This window comes from Pelophylax lessonae, assembly GCF_965119305.1.
Source record: "Pelophylax lessonae genome assembly, chromosome: 4".
Lineage (NCBI taxonomy): Eukaryota > Metazoa > Chordata > Amphibia > Anura > Ranidae > Pelophylax > Pelophylax lessonae.
This window is the reverse complement of record NC_138771.1, coordinates 220,077,432-220,102,825: the sequence shown is the minus strand read 5'-3', so window position 1 is coordinate 220,102,825 and position 25,394 is coordinate 220,077,432. Positions and strand designations below refer to the sequence as shown.

The following is a 25,394-nucleotide window of genomic DNA, read 5'->3' as shown; positions in this document are numbered from 1 at the left end:
AGTTTTTTGAAGTTGTAATTTTTTCCCACAATGCTTTGCAAAATGAAGATTTTTTTTTTATTTTATTTTTTTTTACAAATTGCCGTATTAACAGGTTATTTCTCTCACACAGCACATGTATACTTGCAACTACACCCCAAAACACATTCTACTACTCCTTCTGAGTATGGCGATACCACATGTGTGAGACTTTTTCGCAGCCTGGCCACATACAGAGGCCTAACATCCAACCAGCACCGTCCGGCATTCTAGGAGCACAAATTTCACATATAATTTCCTGACAACCTATCGTACTTTTGAAGGCCCTGGAGCACCAGGACAATGGAAACCCCTATAAAATGACCCCATTTTGGAAAGCAAACACCCCAACGTATAATTTTTGAGGCATAATGAGTCTTTTGAATATGTCATTTTTTTCCACAAGTTTTTGGAAAATGTGGAAAGAAAATGAAAACACATTTTTTTTTACACAAAGCTGTCCATTTATGCAATATTTCTAACACATAGCATGTACATAGCAAAAATTGCACCCCAAAATACATTCTGCTATTCCTCCTGAGTATGGCGATACCACATGTGTAACACTTTTTCACAGCCTGGCCACATACATAGGCTTAACATCCAAGTAGCGCTTTACACAAAGTTGTCCATTTATCCACTTTAAGACTGGGCCTATTTTTGACACTTGGTGTTTACAAGCTAAAATCATTTTTTTGCTAGAAAACTACTTGGAACCCCCAAACATTATATATTTTTTTTTAGCAGAGACCCTAGAGAATAAAATGGAGATTGTTGCAATATTTTTTATCACACCATATTTGCGCAGCAGTCTTCCAAATGCGATTTTTTTGAAAAAAAATCACTTTTTTGATCTAAAAAATTAGAAAACAGTAAATTTAGCAAATTTTTTTTCCATAATGTGAACGATAATGTTATGCCGAGTAATTAGATACCCAACATGTCATGCTTCAAAATTGCGCATGCTCACAGAATGGCGCCAAACATTGGTACTTAAAAATCCCCATAGGCAACATTTTAAAAATTTCTGCAGGTTACTAGCTTAGAGTTACAGAAGAGGTCTAGGGCTTAAATTATTGCTCTCGCTCTAACGATCACGGCGATACCTCACATGTATGGTTTGAACACCGTTTACATATGTGGGCGGGACTTGCGTATGCGTTTGCTTCTGCGCGCGAGCTAACGGGGACAGGGCGCTTTAATTTTTTTTTTTCCTATTTATTTTATTTATTATTTTTTTATTTTTACACAGTTTAAAAAAAAAAAATGTTTTGATAATTTTTATTCCTATTACAAGGAATGTAAACATCCCTTGTAATAGAAATAGGCATGACAGGTCCTCTTTATTGTGAGATCTGGGGTCAAAAAGACCTCACACCTCACAACTACACTAAAAAAGAAAAAAAAAAAAATTGTTGAAAGAGGAAAAAAAAAAAAGCAAAAAAAAAAAGCGGCCCTTTAAACCGGTTGCTAGGCAACGTCTTTTGACGTAGCTCCGGTCCTCCAAGACCATAGAGTTGAGTGAGGGCCATCTTGCCCTCACTCGACTTCCTGTCTCTGAGGATCCGGGACCGGATAGTTTTCCCCGCTGCCGGCGGGTCCGGTAAGCTGGGAAAACGTCTGGGACGCGGCAGGAGGGGGGGGGGGCACCTCTTCCCCTGCACCGTAAGGGTAATTCCGCGGCGAATCCGCCACTGGGACCACCCTTATCTGAAAGCCGACCGCCCGCCGTTTCAAAAAATACCGGGGTTATGGGGGCTATCTTCTGCCATAACCCCAGTATTTAGCTTTTAATGGCCGACGCATATAGTCGTTAGGCGGTCAGTAAGTGATTGCATGTATATGGCAAACAGGTGACGATGACTGATGGGGTGACAGGTGACGATGACTGATGGGGTGACAGGTGACGATGAGGGATGGGGTGACAGGTGATGATGACTGATGGGGTGACAGGTGATGATGATTGATGAGGTGACAGGTGACGATGATTGATGAGGTGACAGATGACAATCACTGACCGGGTGACATGTGACGATGATTGATGGGGTGACAAGTGACGATCACTGATGGGGTGTCAAGTGACGATGATTGATAGGGTGACAGATGACGGTGACTGATGGGGTGACAGGTGACGATGACTGATGGGGTGACAGGTGACGGTGACTGATGGGGTGACAGGTTACGATGACTGATGGGGTGACAGATGACGATGACTGATGGGGTGACAGGTGACGGTGATTGATGGGGTGACAGGTGACGGGGCGATGGTCACTGATGGGTGACAGGTGACGGGCGATGGTGCACGGCGGTACTGATGGCAGTCTCTGGTGACCGGTGAACTTTAGGCTACATTCACATGTGAGCGTAGCGATCACGGGCAGAATCACTGCGATTCTGCCCGCGATCCAGAAATCATTGCAAATGGCGGGACGCCTGTGCGTTGCCCGCTGTGCGATGTTGTTGCGATTTCCGCCTGCCGAATCGCGGTAACATCACGCAAACAACGCATGACGCCCCAAAGAAACTCTTGTACTTTTTTGGGCGTCATGCGATGTTTGCGCGATGTTACTGCGATTTGGCAGGCGGAAATGGCGGCAACATCGCACAGCGTTTGGGGTGCTATTGCAAATCACGGGCAACGCACAGGCGTCCCGCAATTTGCAATGATTTCCGGATCGCGGGCAGAATCGCGGTGATTTTGCCCGCGATCGCTGCGCTCACATGTGAACGTTATGGGTGTCAATTTCTGGGCACTGATGAGGTGACTGTTGGGTGACAGGTGACATTGGGGGGGGCTGGGGACTGTGTGGGGACCTTTATTACTGTGATTTTAGTGTGATTTTACTTTTTACATGTGTACAGAGCAGTAACTCACTATTTCTAGCTCTTCTCCCCTCATACTGGAAACTGTATGAGGAGAGAAGAGCTAGTAACAGTCAGTTACTGCTCTGTGTTTACATTTTGTGATCGGCTGTGAATGGATTCACAGCCGATCACTTAGTAAACAGTCACTGTCAGTGACTGTTTACTACCGCCGGTGACAGCTGTGTTCCTACGGAACACAGTGCCACCGACATGACCGCGCTGCGCGCTCCCGATCGCGCATGCGCGGTCATCTCCCGGCCGTCTCCATTGTGATCGGCTGTGTCATTGGAACACAGCCGATCACGTGGGAAACAGCCATGCCTATTGGCTGTTTCCCCCCTGCCGGTGACCGGCTGTGTCCCGGGGACACACCGACACCGGCAGTGCACGGCGGCGCGCCCGCGATCGCGCGCCTGCCGTGCTTTAATGGGCGGACGTCATATGACGTCCGCCCAGGATAATAGCCGCACCGTCCCGCCGTCATATGACGGCGGGCGGGCGGTAAGTGGTTAAGGATCTGAGCGCTGATTCTCTCTATTTCTTATATTTGTATACATTAGCCGCCTGCCTTTCTCCCTCTCCAGCGGGAGATCGCGAGTGACCGGCGGACATCGGAGCCGCCGGTCACTCGCGCGGGGATGGCCGTAAACGAGCGGGGGTGGGAGCGCGCCTCCGGCGGCGCGCGCTCGCCTCCGGCGGCGCGCGCTCGCCCCCTACAGGCTCCTGGGCGAGCGACGTAGTACTACGTCGCTTTGCCCAGGAGGGGCTGACTGCTGCAGTAAATGTACTTGCGGCAGTCGGCAAGCGGTTAAATGTTGTGAAGTTTGAATAAACCCATCCTATCAAGTATGCATTATGCTCAACTGAATGACATGCCAGTGTACTGCAAACAAATGACTTTCGTACAGATTAGGTAACTTATGCTATCAATAGTGATTACAGCAGCAATAGTATAGTAAATTGTATTTAGCTCAGTAATAAAACATATTTGCCTTCCTCCTTTTTAGATAACTTGCAAACACAAAGGACAATGGAAAATATAAATGATCAATACGAACCTATGATAGAGTATGGTCTTGTCAGCAAAACTGGTTTACTTATACTAAAGTTTTTACTGTCACTAGGCAGAAAAAAAGCAACAACAAAAAGAAACCTGTACATAGAGAACAACGAAACAGCTAAAGTGACACTTCCCTTGGACTAATACACCCATCACATCTGTTGTGTTGGTATGTTCCGATATATTACATTTTCCAAGTGTTCAGATTGGCCATAACAGCAATTATTTGTTATGGTAGTTCTGATATATACAGAATACAAGTATAGATGCAGATTTTAAATATGCCCATCCTTGAGTACTTTTCTATAAATATTCAGCTGACGATTATAGTATGTAGGCTTTTTTATTCTCTCCTTTATGTTAGTGCAAAAATTTTTTTTTTTTCTACTCCTCTACAGGGATTTCAGCCTTGCTCTACCACTGAGCTTCAGGAGAGCTATACAGATGAGGGGGGAAAGGGACACCCGCCTAGCCAATCAGATCAGCCCATACATATGTTTACTAGCGATCAATGAGGTGACAGATGTCACACCAAATCACCCTCACATCCAGTGCAAAAATTGATCACATTGGCATCCTTATCGGGTTAATAGCCTTTAGAAAAACACTTTTTCCTAGCCATTGATTCTGAAGCCAAGGCATTCTCAACTCTGGTTATCATACCCCATTGCAATCTAATTGTATAAATACTTAACCATTTAGGAAGGCATTATTCATGTCACTGTTTCACCCAATGCCAGTGTTCGGGTAGAATATTTAAAAAAAGTACTTTGAAGGGAAGAGTTTATGAAAAATAGAAGGATTGGCTGCAGTCACAGGGCTTGCTGATCTAATCTGGCAATTGGGAAATTATCTAAAAGTCTTATCAAGCTAAACTGAGTGTACTTTCCTACTTTGCCATAGCTGTCATAAATTCTAAAAAAGGGATTGCAACATACTAAATGATTCTTCCTAGTGCCTGGAGCTGCATATTATTCATTCTTTATTATTATTGCTCTGTTTTAGTGTATATAGCGCTATACCCATAGGGGTTGCAAGTGACAGGGTCCCCCACTGCTGCACAGCCAGGCACATAACATTTCCAGCTTTCATCCTACAGTGAACAGTTCTTGAGCTTTGTTTTTGTTGTTTTGTTGGGGGATAATAACTTGGATGGGGATAGGAATTATAGAATGCCAAACTTGATAGTGACAAAACCTAGAACAACTTCCTCCCTATATACAACTCAGATTGATCCTTTTGTAAAGCTCCAGTTGATTCCTCTGTACAAGATAACAGTCTTGGATAGATTTAGCAACAGCCACTTACAGGCTAGGAACTCTCAGTCCCTCTAGAAAGTAGTACAAGTTGTTGTGAACTGCATCCTGGAGTACCTCCATCTCCCTTGTAGACACTGGTCCCAGCTCTACAACTGCAGGAAATGCTAGCCCCCTGGCTGCCTCTTCACCAGCCTATGTGGCTGATTCACCAGCCTACGTGGCTGCTTCACCAGTCTACCTGATTGCTTCACCAGTCTACCCGACTGACTCTCTCTGAGGATCTCCCAGGACAAGGTTTAAAGAAGACTTAGGAACACCACTGTTTTCAAGAGAGACTTGCTACATGCTGTACTACTCACACTGTCCTCCTTGTTCCTGCTGCCTCTCAGGAAAGCCTCCTTCCAACTTCACCTGTGGTAGGATCCTTCCAGGCCAGCACCCTAGCCCTGGCCCAAGGCCCCCCCAGACTAGGGGGTTCGCCTCAAGGGCCATTGACAGCCTCCTCAGCACTGCATCTCCATCTTCCACCCGACACCCCTGCCAGCATGACCCATTCCTATTTAAGGGCTCACTTAGTCCCCTGCCAGGCCCACCTCCTGGGGATTGACTAAGGTCCCCTAAATATGCAGAACAGCCCCTCCTAGCCTCCCCCTCTAGTTTCCAGAATGTTCTCTAACTTTATAGAACCGGGGGAGGCACCAGAGAGCTGTCTGTCATGCTGCCCTGAACTCTAATAACCCTGACCCAACTAAAGACTGAGAGGCTTTAACATGAGACAGGATATAGTTTGTCTACTTTAACACTAGTAGCACACTAGAGGGTCCTACACTAGTATTGGTCACTTTACTTTCATGGACCATTAAAAGCGTATATACACTTAATGGTGGCTATAGAGTGTGCAAGTGTTTACCGTGTTTATGGAATTGCATGTTGCCTGACCTTCTTTACTTCAGTTGCTTTCATGTTTTTCCAAACTGCTTAGGAGATGGCTTCTCCCACACAGCAGATAACTGATAGCAAGGCTAGCTAATAGTAACAGAGGACTCATTCACACTGTCGGCATGCTAAATGCTCCCTTTTTGGAGTGAAGGTAGCTGTCAGTCTTTAGCTATAGTGTGCAGCGATGAGGGGGCAAGGTGATGCACATTTCAGTGCTCTTAGTGTTCATTTTTTTATTTCTTAAACTTTATTTGAGGTGTCAAAAGTGATATTTTTTTCATGTCTCCACACAGCTGTGTGGTGACAGGCGGTGGTTCTTAGTGCATTACGGTAAGTTGTGTCACACCCAGGCCTTTGATTGGCAACATCAGATGTGGATTAAAGTTTCTCTTTTTTTATACAGCACATTTTGATTGTGTTTTATTTTTGATCCTATTTTTTTCGTAAACTCCTTGCTAGATGCAAAATGATTACTTATATTTTCTGCTAGATGTAGATTATTACTTATATTTTCACTGACTTTACCTTCATAAACACAATATCATATATGACACATGGTAAATGACATACAATTGCTAACATTTACATGTTAATATCTGTTCTGCCGTACAATTTTTAACTAATTTACCTTACAGTTGTACATAAACATTGTAAAGCATACCTAGCATCGTTTTTCCTGTTACAGCAGTAGTAAAGCGCAAAAAAACTAAAAAAAAAAAAATGGGCCCATGCAGGTCATAATGTGCATTGCATAATAGCAAGTTATGACAGACTTACCCTAAAATGAAGCCCTTCAGTGGTGCACTGTCACTCTTGACAGGGCTTCCATATTCACTGGGCTTACCTTCCAGGTTCAGATGCTTCAGGCATTTAAATGGGCTAGCTACGATGACGTCACTCTCATGCATGTGCGTGAGAGTCACCACAGTGGCATAGCTGTCTCAATGGAGGGCATGTCTTCCATTGAGAATGCAGTGCGCGTGTGCCAGCAACGTCACTGGCTGCTACTAAAGTAAATAATCTCCTAAACGGTGCATGTTTCGGACATGTTTAATACCTACAGGTAATCCTATAATAAGGCTTACCTGTAGGTACAGTAATTAAAAAGCAGAGTTTACAACCACTTTGAGCACATGCATGTACATGTACAAGTTTAACACTTATAAGCATTTAATTCTTATCACACAGAAGAAAGTACTTACCCTAATAATGCCATCTGCGAGACAGTGTCGCCATTTTTATGCAGGCACTATCCAGGGTCAGTATTTACTTCCTGAACTAAGATACCTGCTAAAAGACGGTCTGGTGACTTTACAACTCTCCTGTTCACAAATGTATGACAAATTGGCCACTGCCACTGTCTGCATCTGCCATAGAGCAAACCCCAGAACTCAAACCTAGGAATAAGGGGACTCTTTCTAGAGGGACAAGAGTGAAAACCTGGAGGGCTTTAGTTTCTACACCTTGGGGTAAATTAAAGTATAACTAAAGTATAACTAAAGGCAATGTTTACCATTATCACGTATAATGAAAGTAAAAGAGAATACATTTTAAGTTGTCACCGGAACTGGAGTAGAGGGGTAATTTTTCAATGGGCACACTAGTCTGGTGACCCTGGTGACAACCTTTGGAAAAATGTCTTCTCACTTCCTGTTTTGGCTGTGGGACAGAAAGTGAAGAGAAATCTCCCCAATGGGACACAATTGGCCAAAAAAAAAAAAACCAGACATGGGGTCATTACCCTCCCTTACTCTATCCAAAATGAAAAAACAAGTCTTGTCTTTAGTTCTGCTTTAACACACCTACTTTGCTCCTGGTATTTGGTTCTTTTTGCAAAAAACAATTTAAAATAACCATCAGTTATATTTTGTGTATGACAATACAAATAATTACACAGATATTCATTTTATATCCATGCATTTATAGTTTTTTTTCATTTTTGAACTCTATTGCGTTATGTAGAAAAATCATACTCCTTAGATTATACAAAGCAGATTTGTTTCCTACCTTTGATTTCTGACAGTATATGATAATACTGGATACTAATAGCCTTTTCAGACTTCCAATGTGCCAAATCTTCAGAAACTCACAGCAACAATACAGCAAATAACAGAGATGACAAGGAACAGCGGCTATACTGGGACTTGCAGTATGGCAGATAGAATACATCAACAATGTATGAGATTCTGATGCCAGCTGTGATTCACTTCTTGATCTAAGTTCTGATTCTCACAGTAAGGGTCCATGCCCACTGGCCTAAAAATTGCTGCTTCTATAGAGTTTTGTGTTTTGCCTGTAGAAACAGCTCAATGTTATCCTATGTGTCCATGCACATTAGGACGATTAAAGGCATCTTTTAAGTTCAGCGTTTAGAGGCAGGAAAAGAAAAACCTTCTGGTTTGCGTTTCTGATTGGGGCTTTCTGGCACAAAAACACTAAAACCACCTAAACTCGCGTAAACTGTGTACAAAAACGCTCTATATGAGCATTTTTGTTTTTTTTCTGTCAAGGGAACTGGCGTTTTTTTAAGCCCAGTGTGCATGGAGCCTAAATGTCTATTATAGAAGTTAACATTAACGTTTGCCATATTAATGTCCTGGAGGCAGTTTTCCCCAGGACAGTTATGTCATTAATGCAGTTCAGCTGTCATTTACCAGGTCAAGCTGAGGAGCTAAAGGCAGATAAATGATGGCTCAGCTTGATACTAAGCGTATTCATTATTTTTTCTGCCACATATGTAGATCAAATATATCACAAATATGTTTTTTTTTTTTTTTAATTAAAGTGACACATCAGTGTGCCTAAATGTCACACAACACCAAGCTCCGAAAACCAGTAGCCTCACTAGCTTTTCTCCAATTTGTAGAATCATAAGTCCTGGAAGGCTCCACTGATGGCCATCTATAGCATGCCCCTCTCTTGTCTTTTTAGCCTCTGTACAACTACAAGCTACAGCATGCATTCCCCTAATACATATCCCACTTGTAGAGATATACATTGGGCTCTCTTCTATATCTGTATAAGAACAGATGTAAGCCAATTACTCTCTGCACTGGCAGCCATATTCTGAATTTTCCCAATCTGAGAAACAGTCACACTGAGGCTGATTTAATAAATCGAGTTGAGAATCTTCACACAATTTGTAGACTGTTCGTTTTACAAGGGAAGTTTAGTGAACGCAAAGAATACCCAATCACGGGCAAGGAAAATTGAGGGGTTTTTTTTACCTACACATGAGTTAATAATGGAATTCAGCAGAATGATACATAATTCAACTATTCAGTCATTTGATATGTCATCTGCACATGACTTGACAACTGAAGTACCTCAAATCTCTACCTCAAATCTGGTTATCGCCTACGCTAAAGCTGGGTATACATAGTTTATTTTTCATTCAGCACGCAAAAACCAACAGATTCCTCCATCCACACCAGTGAGGCGGATGCAGAAATCCCCCTGCTGGGCCATTGTATTCTGACAGCAGGACTCTCTGCAACGCTGCAGCCGACTGGATACAGCCACTGATTGAGCAAGATTTTGCAGTTGGTCCATTCGACAGAAGCTGATCTAACGGTCGGCGTCTGTCGAACAGGGAAGACTAAACACAAATCAAAATTTGTCAATTTCTTGTTGAACTGGCCGACTTTTGATTTGTGTGTACCCAGCTTTAAGGTGGACAGCCTTTAGACAATCTCTAAAAATGAATTTGTTCAAGGAACCCTATCCTGTCAACTGCACTTTTACTTTCATCAGCAGCTCACCCTCACACAATTATCTTAAGTATAATTTGCCCTCCCTTTTAGATTTTAAGCTTTCACAAGAAGACCCCTCCTAACTGTCTTTTTTTGTGTTGGAACTGTACTGTCTTCCTTTTTTTTGAAAAGCAATGCGTGCCTCTAATGGCTGTGGATTGACAAATCATTGTATACCTGTACTGGGACTGCTTCTTGTCTACATCCTGGAGCTTTGGAGACACGTTTTTTTCACCTTTGAACATATACTTAATATGACTGCATGTTGCTTCTTATCTATTGATAAAACTGTAATATTATTAACAACCTCCTATGTCCTGTCATATGCACTTATCATAGGAAAACCGATTACTGGAAAACCCACACAGGGACACCTAGATTGATAATCAGGGCACTAATCATCAGTGCTCTGATTAGCAGTGCAGCCCCAACAGTGTTGCCAACTAGTGCCTGTCAGTGCTGCCCATCAGTGCTCATCATTGCTGCCTATCAGGGCCCATCAGTGCCTCCACATTAGTGCCGCCTCATCAGTGCCTCCTCATCATTGCCCATCAGTGCCACCTCATCATTACAGCCTATTAGTGCCCATCGGTGCAGCCTCATCGGTGAAGGAGAAAAATTACTTATTTACAACATTTTATAACAGAAACTATGAAAAACTTTTTTTGCAAAATTTTCATTTGTTTAGAAAAAAATAAAAACCCCAGTGGTGATTTTTTTTTTTTTTAACCTTTAACCACTTGCCGACTGCCTAACGACGATTTACATCGGCAATCAGCCCCTCACAGGCAAAGCGACGTAGGTCTACGTCGCTAGCCTGTATGGCTCCCGCTCGCTCACGGATCCCCCCCCCCCGCTCTTGTGCCCGGCGGGCACTCGCGATCGTCCGTTACAGCAGGAGAAAGGCAGGCGGCTATCATTCTCCCCTGTGTAAGAATGGAGATCACACGGTTCTACTATGTAGGACCGTTGATCTCTGTTCTTACACCAGTAGCCACATCCAATCACAGTAAGAATCACACCCCTAGGGACACACTTAACCCCTCCCTCTCAAATAAAGTTAACTCTTTCCCTGCCAGTGTCATTTTTACAGTAACAGTGCATATGTATAGCAATGATTACTGTAGTAATGTCACTGGTAACCCCAAAAGTGTCAAAAATGTCAGTCAAGGGTTCTGATCTGTCCGCCACAATGTCGCAGTCCTGCAAAAAAAATCGCAGATCGCCGCCATTACTCGTTAAATAAAAAAACAACAAAAATGACAAAAATCTTTCCCTTAGTTAGTAAACGCAATAACTTTTGCGCAAACCAATCAAAATACGCTTTTTGCTATTTTTTTTTACCAAACGTATGTAGCATAAAACAAATTGGCATAAAATGTTAAATTTTGATTTTTACATTTTTTTTGGGAATTTCATATAAAAAAATGTGAAAAATATTGTTATTTTTGCAAAATTTACGCTCTTTTTTTGTTTATAGCGCATGATCAAAAAATTGCACAGGTGATCAAATACCACCAAAAGAAAGCTCTGTTTGTGGGAAAAAAAGGACGTCAAATTCGTTTAGGTACAGCGTCGCACGACCGCGCAATTGTCCGTTAAAGTCACGCAGTGCCGAATCGAGAAATAGGCCCTTGTCAGGAGGGGGGTAAAATCTCCTGGGGCTTAAGTGGTTAAATCACTTTTTTACTTTCTATAAAAAAGGTATCATTGCTCACTTAAACTTATACAAAAGTCCCTTCTCATACTCAAGTGGCAGAAGTCACTGATATTGTAACTTATGTCTGCTACATTAATTGGGATAATTTTATCAAACTACATTTCAGGCTCCTGCCTGTTTTTTTCTACCTTTCTGCAGATGTAATTACCATTTACCTATGTAAGCTTGTGAAACAGTGAATCAAAACAACCACATGACTGTGCTCCTTAATAATGACAATTTCTGCCGACAGACATAGGGACAGAGAAGAGACATCCGGGAATTTTGTTTGATGTGCGATCACAGTGCAGTGAGAAACATTTTATTAAGCTGCTATTCAGCTGGCAGGAACTTTAATTTAAGAAGTACCAAACACTGCAGAAAAAGTCGGATGTGTGTGTGTGTTTAGTGATGTATCCATAAGGCAATAATTATTGGTAGGCCTTCTGGCAAAAATTAAGATTAATGTTCTCCCTGCAGAAAAATGATATAATCAGTGAGATAAAGATAATACAATAAATGTATTTTTTAAATGCATAGCATTAATGCAGAAAGTCCTATTTGTGCAGTAATCTGAAATGCAGAATGATTATTACTTGACTATGAGTACTGTCTAAGCAGAATGTACAAAGCCTTATATACTTGATCTAGATCTTACCGCATTATATTCTTCCTGTTTTTTATGTTGACTGCAGGTTTCATCTTTACAGTCTTCATCAGTCTAATTGGAAATGAAAAGTATATAAGTAAGCATTTACTTTACATATATGATCTCTGGTTTAACAAATATACATGTTTTATTTGTCATCTCTACCTTATTGCCCAGTAAAATATAAATTGCTATTTAGCACATTTATTTCCTTTGACACTCCTAAATAGGGATGGGTGAACGATTCAGCCAGAGCATGAGTTCGGGCCGATCAGCGCCCGTTCAAGGAACACCCCAATTATCAGGGCGTTCAACTGTTTCTTCGGCCCGCTGAATGACCACAATCCACTGTGCCACAACACAGTGCATTGAAAGCCCTGATTGGCTGAAGCAATGAAAGCTTTGCCCAATCAGGGCACAAAGCACTGTCAGAGCCATGATTGGGGAAAGTAATGATGGCTCTATCCAATCATTAGTCATTGCTCTTAGTCCCACCTCACACTATAAAAGTAATATTTCAATAGCGCACATTTGTAGTGTGATATCGGCGTGGAGAGAGATAGAACAGGGCTCTGTTCAGTACTACTAGATAGTTAGAGTGCTATAGTGTGCTATTCTGATTCTGTTGTCAGTGTAGAATATCAGTTTAGTCAATCTAGTGATAGTTCAGTCAGTGTGAGTGTAGTGTGACCATTGCCGTTTAGGGCAGTGTATTTCAGTGCTTTAGTGCATGTTTGACGCAGTATATTTCAGTGCCTTGCATGCTGTTTAACACAGTATATTTCTGTGCGTTGCTGCAAGTTTAACGCAGTATATTTTTGTGTTAGTGCACGTTTAACGCAGTATATTTTAGTGCTTTAAGGCACGTTTAACCCAGTATATTTCTGTGTGTTAGTGCACCTTTAATGCAGTATATTTTTATATATATATTTTACTGCCATATATTGTAGTGTGTTTGTGGAGTGTGTCTGTGTAGTGAGCATAAGCTAAAGTGCACTAAACACCACTTTTTATTGATTAACCACTTTATGACCGACCGCCGCAGTTATACTGTGGCAGGCAGCCACTCCTGTGCGAACCGCCATAGGTATACGTCGGTCGCGCGTAGGCAGCTAGGGGACGAGCATTCACCGCCGGCGGCGCGCTCCCGCCCCCTCTCGTCAGCAGGGAAGCAGATGCACGGGGCAGGCAGCTCCGATTGTTGCCTGACACCCACAATCATTTCCCGCTGATAGAGAATGGTCAGCTTTGTAAGCACAGCTGACCGTTCTTCTCCCTGGAATGATCATAGAGCCCATGTGATCCTTTTATATAGGATCACATGTCTCTATGGTCATTTCACAAGCCACGCCTCCCCACTGTTAGAATCACTCCCCTAGGCTCACATGTAACCCCTTGATCACCCACATTGTTAACCCCTTCCCTGCCAGTGTCATTATTACAGTAACAGTGTATATTTTTAGCACTGATTACTGTAATAATCACACTGGTCCCCCCAAAAGTGTCAAAAATGTCAATCAGGGGTCCGATCTGTCTGCCACAATGTCGCAGTCTCGCAAAACAATCGCAGATCACCGCTATTACTAGTAAAGAAAAAAAAACTATAAAAATGACATAAATGTTTCCCGTAGTTAGTAGACGCGATAACTTTTGCGCAAACCAATCAAAATACGCTTATTGCAATTTTTTTTACCAACAATATGTAGCAGAAAACAAATTGGCCTAAAATGTAAAAAAATGTTGGTTCTTACATTTTTTGGGGGAATGTTATATAACAGAATGTGAAAATATTGTTTATTTTTTCAAAATTGTCGCTATTTTTTTGTTTATAGCGCTAAAAATAAAAATCGCACAGGTGATCAAATACCACCAAAAGAAAGCTCTATTTGCGGTAAAAAAGGACATCAATTTTATTTTGGTACAGTGTCGTACGACCGTGTAATTGACCATTAAAGTAACACAGTGCCGAATCGCAAAATATAGCCTGGTTATGAGGGGGGCAAATCCTTCCGGTGGTTAAATAGCATCCACATACATATTTCCACATCTTTATTACATTTTATTAATAAGCACATTCCCATCATGTCTGGGAGGCCAACAAGGAGAGGCAGACATTTCCATGGCACTGTGAGGGGGCCAGCAGCTTATGTGTCCACAGGCAAAGGTGGACCTGGTCAGTCCTCAAGCAGGGCATTCTTTTCTCTATTTAGTGATGTTGCCCGTGCTATCCAGCCACAGCATGCAAAGGAGGTGGTGGACTGGCTTACTAAACCATCCTCATCCTCATCCTCCTCTTTCTCCTCATCCTCCGTCACCCAAGCAGAGACTAGTGCGCAGTCCACTGCAGCTGCCAGAGTGTCTAAATTTGCCTCTTTGTCCACAGCTATTCCTGCTATAGCCCCAGCATCAAGTATTTGAACACAGCGTCAGCCACTTGCAGCTTGACGATGCACAGCCATTAGTTGATTCAGATGTTGTTTCTGAGGTTGAGGAAGGTAGGAACATGAGTCTACAGAGAGGGGAGAACACTGGTACACAAATTGGCAGTCATGTTCCCCCAGCCACAGCGCATTGCCAAGTTGTCTCCAGTGGTAATAAGAATGGAAGAAATTATGATGATGAGGTCACTTAAGTGACTTGGATGCCGGATAGAGCAGAGGAGAAAAGTGGGGGTGAGGCACAACCCCAACGAGGCAGCCGTCATGGAAGAGTAGAGAGCAGCCACCCTATTCCATCACATTGTGGAGTTGTTATCTCCTGGCACTCTTCCCACAGCTCCGTTGTCTGGGCCTTTTTTAGCACATGTTCAGCCAATTGCACTGTTGCAATTTGGAAACTTTGTCTTAAGCACATTAAGCATAGAAAAAACATCAGCCATTTGGGCACCACATGCTTGACAAGGCATTCAACTTCCGACCACTCAGGCCGTTGAGAAGAGCACCTGAAAACCAGGAGACGTAATTCTGTTTCTCCTCCCTACTCACCTCAGTCTACCCCCGCTATACCTCTCAGCAGCCTCAACTGACAGGGATAAAGGTATAGCACAGGGTGTCCCAGGTCCTTGCAGCACATCTACCAGTAGCACACTGCCAGCTGTAGACTATAGCTGGCAAATTTCTCTGTCCCATCTGCTTCAGCGAAAAAAAAAAATATACAGTTACTGCCACCCACATGCCCAGCATCTAAATGCAAGCTTTTTAAAGCTGCTGGCTTTACAACTTCTGCCTTTCCTTCTGGTGGATTCTGCCCCCTTCCCTGAATATGCAGAATATGCTGTATCACAATGGCAGGTTCCCAATCGGTATTTCTCTTCACTTAAGGCCATTCCAGCTCTGTACCATCACGTGGAAGGGAATGTTGTGGCATTGTTGGGCAAGGCAGTCAGCCGCAAAGTCCACGTTTCTGCTGACACGTGGTCCAGCAAGCATGGTCAGGGATGCTATATTTCGTTCACAGTACACTGGGTAACTCTGCTTGCAATTTGGAAGGATGCAGGATAGAGCTTAGTGCTACAGCTTGTTGTGCTGCCACATCTCCATACAGCTAGTTGTGATGATGTGAGATTTTTCAGCTCGACCCCTTCCTCCTCCTCCATGCCCTCCTCTGCTGAATTGTCCTACAAACCACAAGTACCCCCTAAGTGTTCAAGGGGCTGTTCAAAGAGTCCGGCTAAAAGGTGCCATGCAGTGCTTCAGTTGGTGTGTCTAGGAACCACACCGGAGCAGAGATTATTGCTGCTCCGCAGGGGCAGGCCCAGAATAGTGGTGTGCGATAATGGCACAAACCTCCTGTCCACCCAGACAGGGAAAGTTGACACATATGCCATGCCTGGCACATGTCCTCAATTTGGTGGTTCAGCATTTCCTAAATAGGTACCCAGGTTTGGAAGATCTTCTAAAGGCCAGAAGAGTCTGTAGCTATTTCAGGCAGTCATACACAGCCAGTGCTTGGTTGGCTGAAATTCAGCAGGAATTGCACCTGCCCATAAACTGTCTGATTTGTGACATGCCCACCAGCTGGAGCTTGACTTTAGCAATGCTGCAGTGGCTGCACATGCAGTAGAGGGCCGTCAATGAGTACCTGTGTGAGTATGACACAATAGCCTCAGGCCAGCTCAGTTTTTTTTCCCCACGCCAATGGCTGCTGATAAAGGATGCATGCACTGTACTGTCACCATTTGAGGAGGCCACAAGGATGGTGAGCCCTGAAAAAGCGCGCATCAGTGACACAATCCCTGTTGTGTTTCTACTGGAGCAGACTCTGTGTGGCATTAAGGACAGGACACTCGAGGCAGAGCAGCGGGAGGAAGAGGAGGATTTCCTTTCCTCTCAAGACCTGCTTTATACAGACACCATTCTTCCTACACCATAAAACGCATAATAGGAGAGGGAGGAGGAGGAGGAAGATTCTGGAGGCATTGAAGCAGAGGAAGACATACGTCGACCCTCAACAGATGGTATTCCATCCCCAGAAACATTAGGTGTAGTAAGTGGCTGGGAGAAGGCAATTATAGATACTGTAATCCTCAGTAACCCCAAGGAGTCTGCTTCTCATGCCTCTGCAAACTTGTGGTGCATGGGCTCCCTCATGCTTTAAACCCTTTGAAAGGACCCAAGAATACATGGCTTTGAGGAGAAGGATCACTATTGGTTGGCAACCCTCCATGACCACCGTTACAAGGGGAAAGTCTCAGAACTCATCCCGTCTCCCCAGAGGGTGCAGAAGATGAAATTTCTTGAGGACACTTTAAAGAGTTTTCCTGACTCTGGTAGGTTACATTGTCATGGAAAACTTAGTTTTGAGGCTTCTGTTGGTCAAGAGAGGAGTGGTGGAGAAGGGGGCCGCGAAAGTGATGCATTTCCCAATTTTTTTAGTTCTTGCCTCCCAGGGCTCTCAGCTTCCACATCCTATTGGCAGTGTCTGCATCATATGGTGGATGATTTTCTAGGGGCGAAAACAGAGATGGAGAGATTTCCAGTTGATGATCCACTGGGTCACTGGGTCACTGGGTCATGAGAATAGACCACTGGCCAGAACTTGCCCAGTATGCAACTGGGCTGCCCTGCATTCAGTGTGCTTTCCAAACATGCATTCAGTGCTGCTGGAGGTTTTGTTACTGATAATAGAACGCGTCTGTCCACAGACACAGACATTTATCAAAATTAATCAGTCCTGGATTACCAGCAGCTATGAAGCCCCTGATGCCGATGTCACTGATTTACTGTTTTTGGGATGTGGAATCTCTGCAAGACTTCTAGGCTGCCTAGTGTTGCGTATGTAGATTTCATCTGGAAGAATTTTTTGGTGTAGGTTTCATGGGCACAATTAACACCCAAAGACCAATTGTTCCGCACCTATTTGACAGTTACATATCATTTCAATTTTTGACAGCAAGGCCAATTCTTGCTTTCATCAAGAGTACCTCTATAGGGTTATGGTGTGAAGGTGCCACAGACACCCAAAGACCAATTTTTACACACCTGTTTGACAGGTACATATCATTTAAATTTTTGACAGCAAGGCCAATCTTGCTTTCATCAAGAGTACCTCTATAGGGTTATGGTGTGAAGGTGCCACAGACACCCAAAGACCAATTTGTCCGTACTTGTTTGACAGGTGCATATCATTTACATTTTTGACAGCAAGGCAATTCTTGCTTTCATCAGGAGAACCTCTATAGAGTTATGGTGTGAAGGCACCTTCGAAACACAAAGACCAATTTTTCCACACCTGTTACTTCTATCCAAAGTCAGCGGAAGAGACTCCAGACTTTATCCAAAAAATCTCTAATCTTGTTCATCATACAGGCTGGCTCCCCAAGCCGTTGTTTACAAAATAAAGCTTGTAGGGAAAATGTCACTTTGTTGGCTTTATAAATGCAATTATTTCTGCAGCAGCTTCTATACACAGTACAGATGTGCCACTTTTCATGTAGACTAAGGGCATCCCCCCAGGCACTATATTGAAAGGAAGTTTTAATTTTTTTTGTTATTTCTCATTTTGATGCTTTCCTTTTAAGCATCAGTAAATCACTGCTCATTTTAAAATTATGTTTTTTGCAAACTTTTTTTTATTGATACATGTCCCCCAGGGCAGTGCCCGCACCCCCATAACCATTGTATGCACCATTTACTTGCATATAAGCCTTCAAAAAGGGTACTTTTGATTTTTCCATAGACTTAAATGGGGTTTGTTATATGGTCCCAAACTGTCGCGATGTTCGAAAGTTCTGGTGTGAACCGAACAGGGGGTCGTTCGGCCCATCCCTACTCCTAACCTGACATTATATAGAGGAGGTTTTTTGCATGTGACTCCACAATCCAGATATGATGAATGCAAATATTTGCATGTTCATGTATCTAAGCAGTTAGAAGACACTCTTAGCAGAAGAACAGCAAAATATGCCCATAACAATGCAACTCAGCCTGTAGAATTTTTCAATCTAGATCAATACGTGAAAGCTTATGCTACTCATAGACACAGGCTGATTTACCTAAGGAGCTGAGAATTTCTATCCAAATTGTGTAGACATTCACTTCCATTATCCACAGATGTGAAAAACGTTTAAACATAATTAGATGTTCAAAGACAACAGGTATTTGTTTTGACATGACTTGATAACTGAAGTGAATATTTACACATTCTTTAATTAGAAGCCTAAAGCTCCGTACACACAGGCCGAATGTAGAGTCATCAGCCGGTTCAATAGAATTTGTGTACTGTAGCCGGTCCAACAGAAGCTTTTTGCTTGGCTGCCTTCTGTTGAAGGGGCATGACTGAAAAAGGTCTGTCAGCCGGTTCCCGATCAGCGCTCTTAGCTAATGGCTGAGAGTGCTGACCTGAGTGTTCTGGCGAGGGGGGAGGCCCCCTCCCTGTCAGAACACAAAAGAACAGCAGTGGAGATCGCTGTACTAACATTGGATTGTTAGTACGGCGACTCCGACCTGAGCTGTCAGTTTTCTTTTTGTTCAGCCTGCTTGGTTGAACAATAATAAACTAGCAGTGTGTACTAGGCTTAACTTCTTTAGGAAATCCTCCTCATTATATTACTGTCATTAATTGATCCTATCCCAATTGGTACCAAGACTGGTAACAAGCAGTTACAATGAGTTATTGTTACAAAAATAGAATCTAGTTATTTTTTTATTACAGTCATTTATATAGTACTGATAATTTTGTACAGCGCTTTACGTATTGTACATTCACATCAGTCCCTTCCCACAAGCAATTTACACTTTAATCTATCCCATATGAATACATACACATATTAGGGCCAATTAACCTACCACCCTGTCTTTGGGGTAAGGGAGGAAACTCACACAAGCACAAGGAGAACATGCACACTCCATGAATGAAGTGTCCTGATTCAAATTCAAACCAAGGACCCTAATGCTGCAAGACAATATTGCTAACCACTAAGCCACTGTGCTGCCACATGTTTAAATTGTATTATATAGCACAATTTAGGTCTATCTGTAATGAAGGTATAGACACATTACAGGTGGAATTTTGAGTTAATCTTCAAATAGTAAATGCATCACAATGGTTTCTGCTATAATGTTTTAGGATTGTTTTCTAGATGAATCGTGTATTTGAATGCATTGCTTGTGCCCAAGACAAAGCTTGACTCTTTTGCATTCAAATAAGTAAGCATTGATCATACGTTTTGTCGCATGTTTATGACTCAAGGGGGTATTAAAAATCCACATAAGAAATACAGGTAATGATCCCACAATATGCGCTTGACCTAAATCACCCCAGTCAATGTCTTTTCAATAGAATTTTGCATTGCTGACGTGACAAATTACATTGCCTCTTTATTGAAATTCCCGAGATTCACGTTTCCATTTTCTGAAAACTAATTTGCTTTGTTTTAGGAATATATATAACCCTAAAAACTGCAATCATCCAGGAAGTAAAAAGGCTATATAGTTCTTAAGCAAGTGGTCAAAATAAAACACTAAAATCATCCTTCTGATAAAAAGAACAGTAAAGTTATTTAAAATAAAAACTAACTTTAAAACCATATTCGTTTTTTACATTGGTAAAAACATTGGTTACATTTGTTTTCTACAAGGACAAGCAAAACGAAATAGAAAAGCAGAGAACACAATTAACCTCTTGCGACCATCCCACAAAAATATACTGGGGGGCAGCGGCTCCTGTGCACAGAATTACATGCATGTATGTCATCCTGCTTTTCCAGGTCTTGGGTGCACGCGCCACCGGCTACCCACACCCGCCATGATTGGACACAACTGGAGCCAATCACTGGGTGTGGCGGATCTGATGTCCTCCAGCACCTAGGGATCTTTTGGGACACAGGCAGAATGGCGATCTGCCTATGTAAACAAGGCAGATCGCTGTTCTGTGACAAGGGAAGGCTATGATCCTGTGTTTCTGCTAAGCAGGAACAAGGATCTCTGCCTTTCTACAGTATAAGCACTCATCACACAGTTAGCAAGCACTCCCTAGGAATACATTTGATTTTGATCGCCCCTGATGTTAACCCCTTCCCAGCCAGTGTCATTAGTACAGTGACAGTACATATGTTTAGCACTGATCACTGTATTATGGTCACTGGTCACTGGTCCCCAAAAAGTGCCACTTAGTGTCAGATTTGTCTGCCGCAAAGTCGCAGTCTCGCTAAAAGTCGCTGATTGCCACCATTACTAGTAAAACAAATAAAAAATTCAATAAATCTATCCCATAGTTTGTAGATGCGATAACTTTTGTGCAGACCAATCAATATACACTTGTTGGGATTTTTTTTTAACTAAAAATATGTAGCAGAATACATATTGGCCTAAACTGATTGAACAAAAAAAAAATGAATCATCTATGGCCTGCCTTTATTTTGTTCTTGGTACTATGTCTTTTGTCTGTGAGTCTGGAACCTGGACTCTGTTTATATGTGTATAACCTGATTGGCAGTCTGCTGACTCTGCTACTGTCTGCTGTTTTATCCAATCATTTGTTTAAAGATAAACTTTCTTTAAAATTAAACTTTCCCCCACCCCAACCCTCCTCCCTCTTCAGCTACTCAAAAAGCCCAAAAACACCAAGAGCCACCTGGGATATGCATATCACATATCCCAAAAGGGATTGACTCCCATTCATAAAAGAAGCAGAAGGGTGGGCTTGGAGGCGCATCAGCATAAGGCAGCTACCTAAACCTGGAAAAAACAGCCAACTCCTGATGAGTGAGGAAGATGGCATCATGGGACTGGAGCGGGGGTAGTGTGGCAGATCGCAGTAGGAAAACACTGGATTCACTGGGTTTGTGAATATCTGAACAGAGGACAACCCAGCAGGTAAATAGGGGTAAAAAAATATATAGGCAGTTAGAGTGAAATTCCTTTTTAAGGCCTTACACCTCTCTAGCATCTGTCTTGCCTATTATCATCTATTGCTCCTATAATAACTGAAGTTAAATGAGCTCTGTGACATACTGACTGTAATACACTGAAAACCAAAATACATGGTAATATTATTGTAACCAATAATGTAACAATAATGTAACCCTTGTTTGATGCTTTATTCATACAGGAGACTCTGTTAGCACGCCTGATACACAAAATAGGACCTAGCTGTCCAAGTGATGTCCAAGTCTCACAGATTTTACTAGGATGGCCATTGTTTGCAAGCTTCATTCTTTCCTCATTGCAGTTCCCTGAGCTGGCACCTTTGCAGCCTCTGCATTAACCTGTCCTTGCAAAGGACAACAGGCTAGATTTACATTTTTAATGTTATAGTTTTCCCAAAACACTTTAATTTCTAACATAATTTGCATACCTCCACACAGAGCATGAAAACCATTCAACAACATTATTTCTATGCACTTAAGTGCAATACTTATTGTATAGTGATGTATAAAGTGAAAATTTAAGAAAATACAGAATACAATAGTCTCCTGTGGTTATGTACATATTGCTGTAGCTGGAGTTATACAAATTTCAGGCATAATTAAATGTGCAACCACCTGTTAGTTTGCTTTCCTGAAACCGATGCAAGCCATATTCTTTATCAATAATTGAGCCATTATTTTACAAAAATGATTAAAACCCATCTATATAAGGGATTTAAAATTAATTTGTAATGTGATATTGGCAATCTTTCAATTTTTAATTTGATTTGAATATTGTCCGAATGAGGCAGAAATCGGTAAAGTGTTACTCTCATTACCAATTTACCAAAGTAATAAAAATCTCCTGTGTGTCAGACAGGTGCTGTTGATGCCTACAATCCATAAATAAAACAAAAATTTACAGGATTCATGGGTATAAAGGAAAAAATTAAGTTTAGAAAACTGATTCCATTATATAAGTTCAGTGAACCTATGTTTACTTACAATTTTGCAGACAATTTAACATAATAGGAGCATTAAAAAGAAAAAAAAAAAAACATTTTTTTCCCCATAACTAAGGTTGTTTTTGAAAGGGACACAAAATTGCTCACTTGGGGAGACCTTAATATAACCCTGGATTTGACATGGCTTAAGCTGGGGATACAGGACTGATAAAAATATTTTTGCTACTATGAGATTTTACCACTTATTGGCAGTAATACAATTTGTAGCACTGGAACCATTGTGATGCTATGAGTCGACAAACAGTTAAATCTCTCAGTAGAATAGCCAGATGTCAGGACCCGGATTGAAACCGGGACCTCCACTGTGTCTGGCAAATACTCTGATTGCTGAGCCACATGGTATGCTGGACAGCTCCCTCGACAAATCCCTGAATGACCCTGCCTTGAATCTTAATTGCCTTGAACCTTGAATACTTTGCTTCTCCCATGAACTTCCTGATTTATGCCATATCTCTGCACTTACTTGTTGCCAGAATATTGTGCCTTCCCAGCCAATATCTCCCTTGTCTCTCCTGCTGCCATCTGTATCTTTGCTACCATTCTTTATCGACATTTGGCTTGTTCCTCGACTTCGCTTCTGCTTATCCCAACCTGCAACTACTTGTTACCAACCATGGCTATTCCTTGACTACTCTTCTGATTGATCCCTTCCTGCTATATCTGTTTTTGGACCCTGGCTTGCTCACCTCCTGTTGGGGCGATCCTGAGGATCGCGACCTGGTGCTAACACACAGCAAATTCCATCTCCACCATCAGGAGCTCTGGTGAACACCGGTTAGTACTCAGATTCTGCACCTCAGGTGCGCCTGCGTCATCTGCCTGGGTGATCTGCCTGTGTTCCTATTCTGCGGGTTCCTGTGTGAGCTGCCACTGCTATAGCTACTGGTCTTCGAGCCTGACTCCTGATCGTGACACCAGAACAGGTGATGATCTTCTTCCTATATATCAAGCACCTAGTTGGCTGGCTGATTTCAAGGTATTCAAACATAAAATAACATAAGATGTAAACATACTTTGCCTTTTTCATTATTCCATGTTGCTACGGTTCCATTAGTATACCTGCAAGAAAAACACAGAAATTATTTAAATGATTTTAGGAAGCTGTAAAAAAGTGTACTGAGATTTGTGAAATTCTGCCCTTACCCATTATCATGTTTTTCCGGATCACTTTTTGTAGCTATCTCACTGGTGTTTTCTGTAAGGTATTAGCACAAAGCATAACATTGTGAATGATTCTATGATGTGCTGCCTGTCATAACAAAGAATGTAATTTGAAATTCAAGTTGTGTGGAAAACACATTTTTTCCTTGCCCAACTTTAAAATTTTTTCCTTGCCCAACTTCTGAAATACAATTTCAGATTTTGTGCATAAAACATACTGTATGTTGTGCCAATTAAAAACAATTATCAACGTTGGGACAGGAATATGCATATCTCTATAGATTTGGTAATGGAAAACAGTAATGTAATTTGTCTGACTTTACAAATGAAGTCAATTGGCCCCCAAAAATTATGAATACAGCAAGAAAAAAGAAAACTCAAAGGTAAGCTCTAGTTACCATGAGTGTAATACCTGTAGATATGTTATTAGCTCCTTACCTGTTTGCTTGAGTAGACAAAATATCAACATGGCTTTTGAACCTATCTTATCCAGGGTTTTCTATTGCTAGCATAGACATGAGATGGTAACCTGATCTGCCTAAAATGGCCAGATCAAACATCCATTATTTTATATCTATGGCTATCTTTATGCTTCTCTGTTAACCACTAGTCTGTTACATTACTTGTGTTGGCAGAGTTCATCTCTGCATCCAATTGCTATCAAAGGTTGCTGCGATAATCTGCTTGTACCATAGAATTTGTCTTTCCTGTATGTTGGCCTTTAGTCCCTAAACCTTGCCTTTGCATTTCCTTGTCATAATAATTTTGATCTTTTTTCGACATCCTAAATCCTGTCCTGTCTCTCCTACATCTGGGCTTCAAGTTAGTATGCATTCAGATCTTGTCTAAATATTTCTTGTCTCTGTCCTTTAATCTCCTTGCGTGTAGATCATTTTTTATGCTGTACCCTGTCTTTTCATTTTTTTCACATTCGTAGCCATTCCCATGCCATACCATGGACTGTGCACCTTTATACCCTGGTTGTCTCTATCCATTGTTTCCTAAAGAGTGTCGGTGTTCTGTCATCTCTCATGGGTCCTGTACTCCAGTTCCAGTTATCCATTTCTGTTTGGATATTGGCACTTCATGGCAGGATGTAGGATGGGCCGTAAATCCTGAGGCAATTAGGTACATTCTAAACTTCAGCAAACAGGGAATGATGAAAGCAGAATAGGGCACTGAGACTTTGGAAAGCCTTCTTTTACCTACAGCGAGATGCTTACTCTTAAATCACTTGTATGTTTCTGACATATTCAAATTTTTTTATCCCTCTAACTCTGAACCCTGGATCAGTTGACGTCTTCTTCTGGCTCTTAATCAGCCACATGTTTTAGTTTCATAATTTTGCACTTCTTTCAGCTCTAGTAGCTTCTGTCTAATCAATCATCACAAGGCATAAATGTAAACCATTTAATTCTATGATGTAAGGAACATACCAGGGTAATTTTAGCCTTTCTTTCCATTTTTTATATTTTCTTAGTGTGTTTTGTACGGTTGGTAAATTACGAACATTTTTTGTTGAAACACATTTCAAGTGTACAGCAACATTATTTTATTGCTGTACTGCATATATGGGAAAGTCAGACGCACGTGTGTCCTAAAGTAAAATAATTTATTGTAA

At 41.9% G+C, this 25,394-nt stretch overlaps 1 protein-coding gene and 1 long non-coding RNA gene across 3 annotated transcripts in view; both read right to left on the bottom strand.

Moving 5' to 3' along the window:
- LOC309555221 overlaps window positions 1-25,394 on the bottom strand; it is a 375,479-nt gene that overhangs the window by 42,424 nt on the left and 307,661 nt on the right. The window lies entirely within an intron of this gene.
- The window catches only part of SLC13A1 (solute carrier family 13 member 1), a 136,488-nt gene that overhangs the window by 39,331 nt on the left and 71,763 nt on the right, over window positions 1-25,394 (bottom strand). For both annotated transcript variants that reach the window (XM_082257097.1, XM_082257098.1), the window contains exons 6-8: window positions 23,756-23,807; window positions 23,626-23,671; window positions 12,251-12,313 (exon numbers count right to left, since the gene is read on the bottom strand). In XM_082257097.1, coding sequence (XP_082113223.1) covers window positions 12,251-12,313; window positions 23,626-23,671; window positions 23,756-23,807 — 161 coding nt within the window. The remainder of the gene's footprint in view (window positions 1-12,250; window positions 12,314-23,625; window positions 23,672-23,755; window positions 23,808-25,394) is intronic.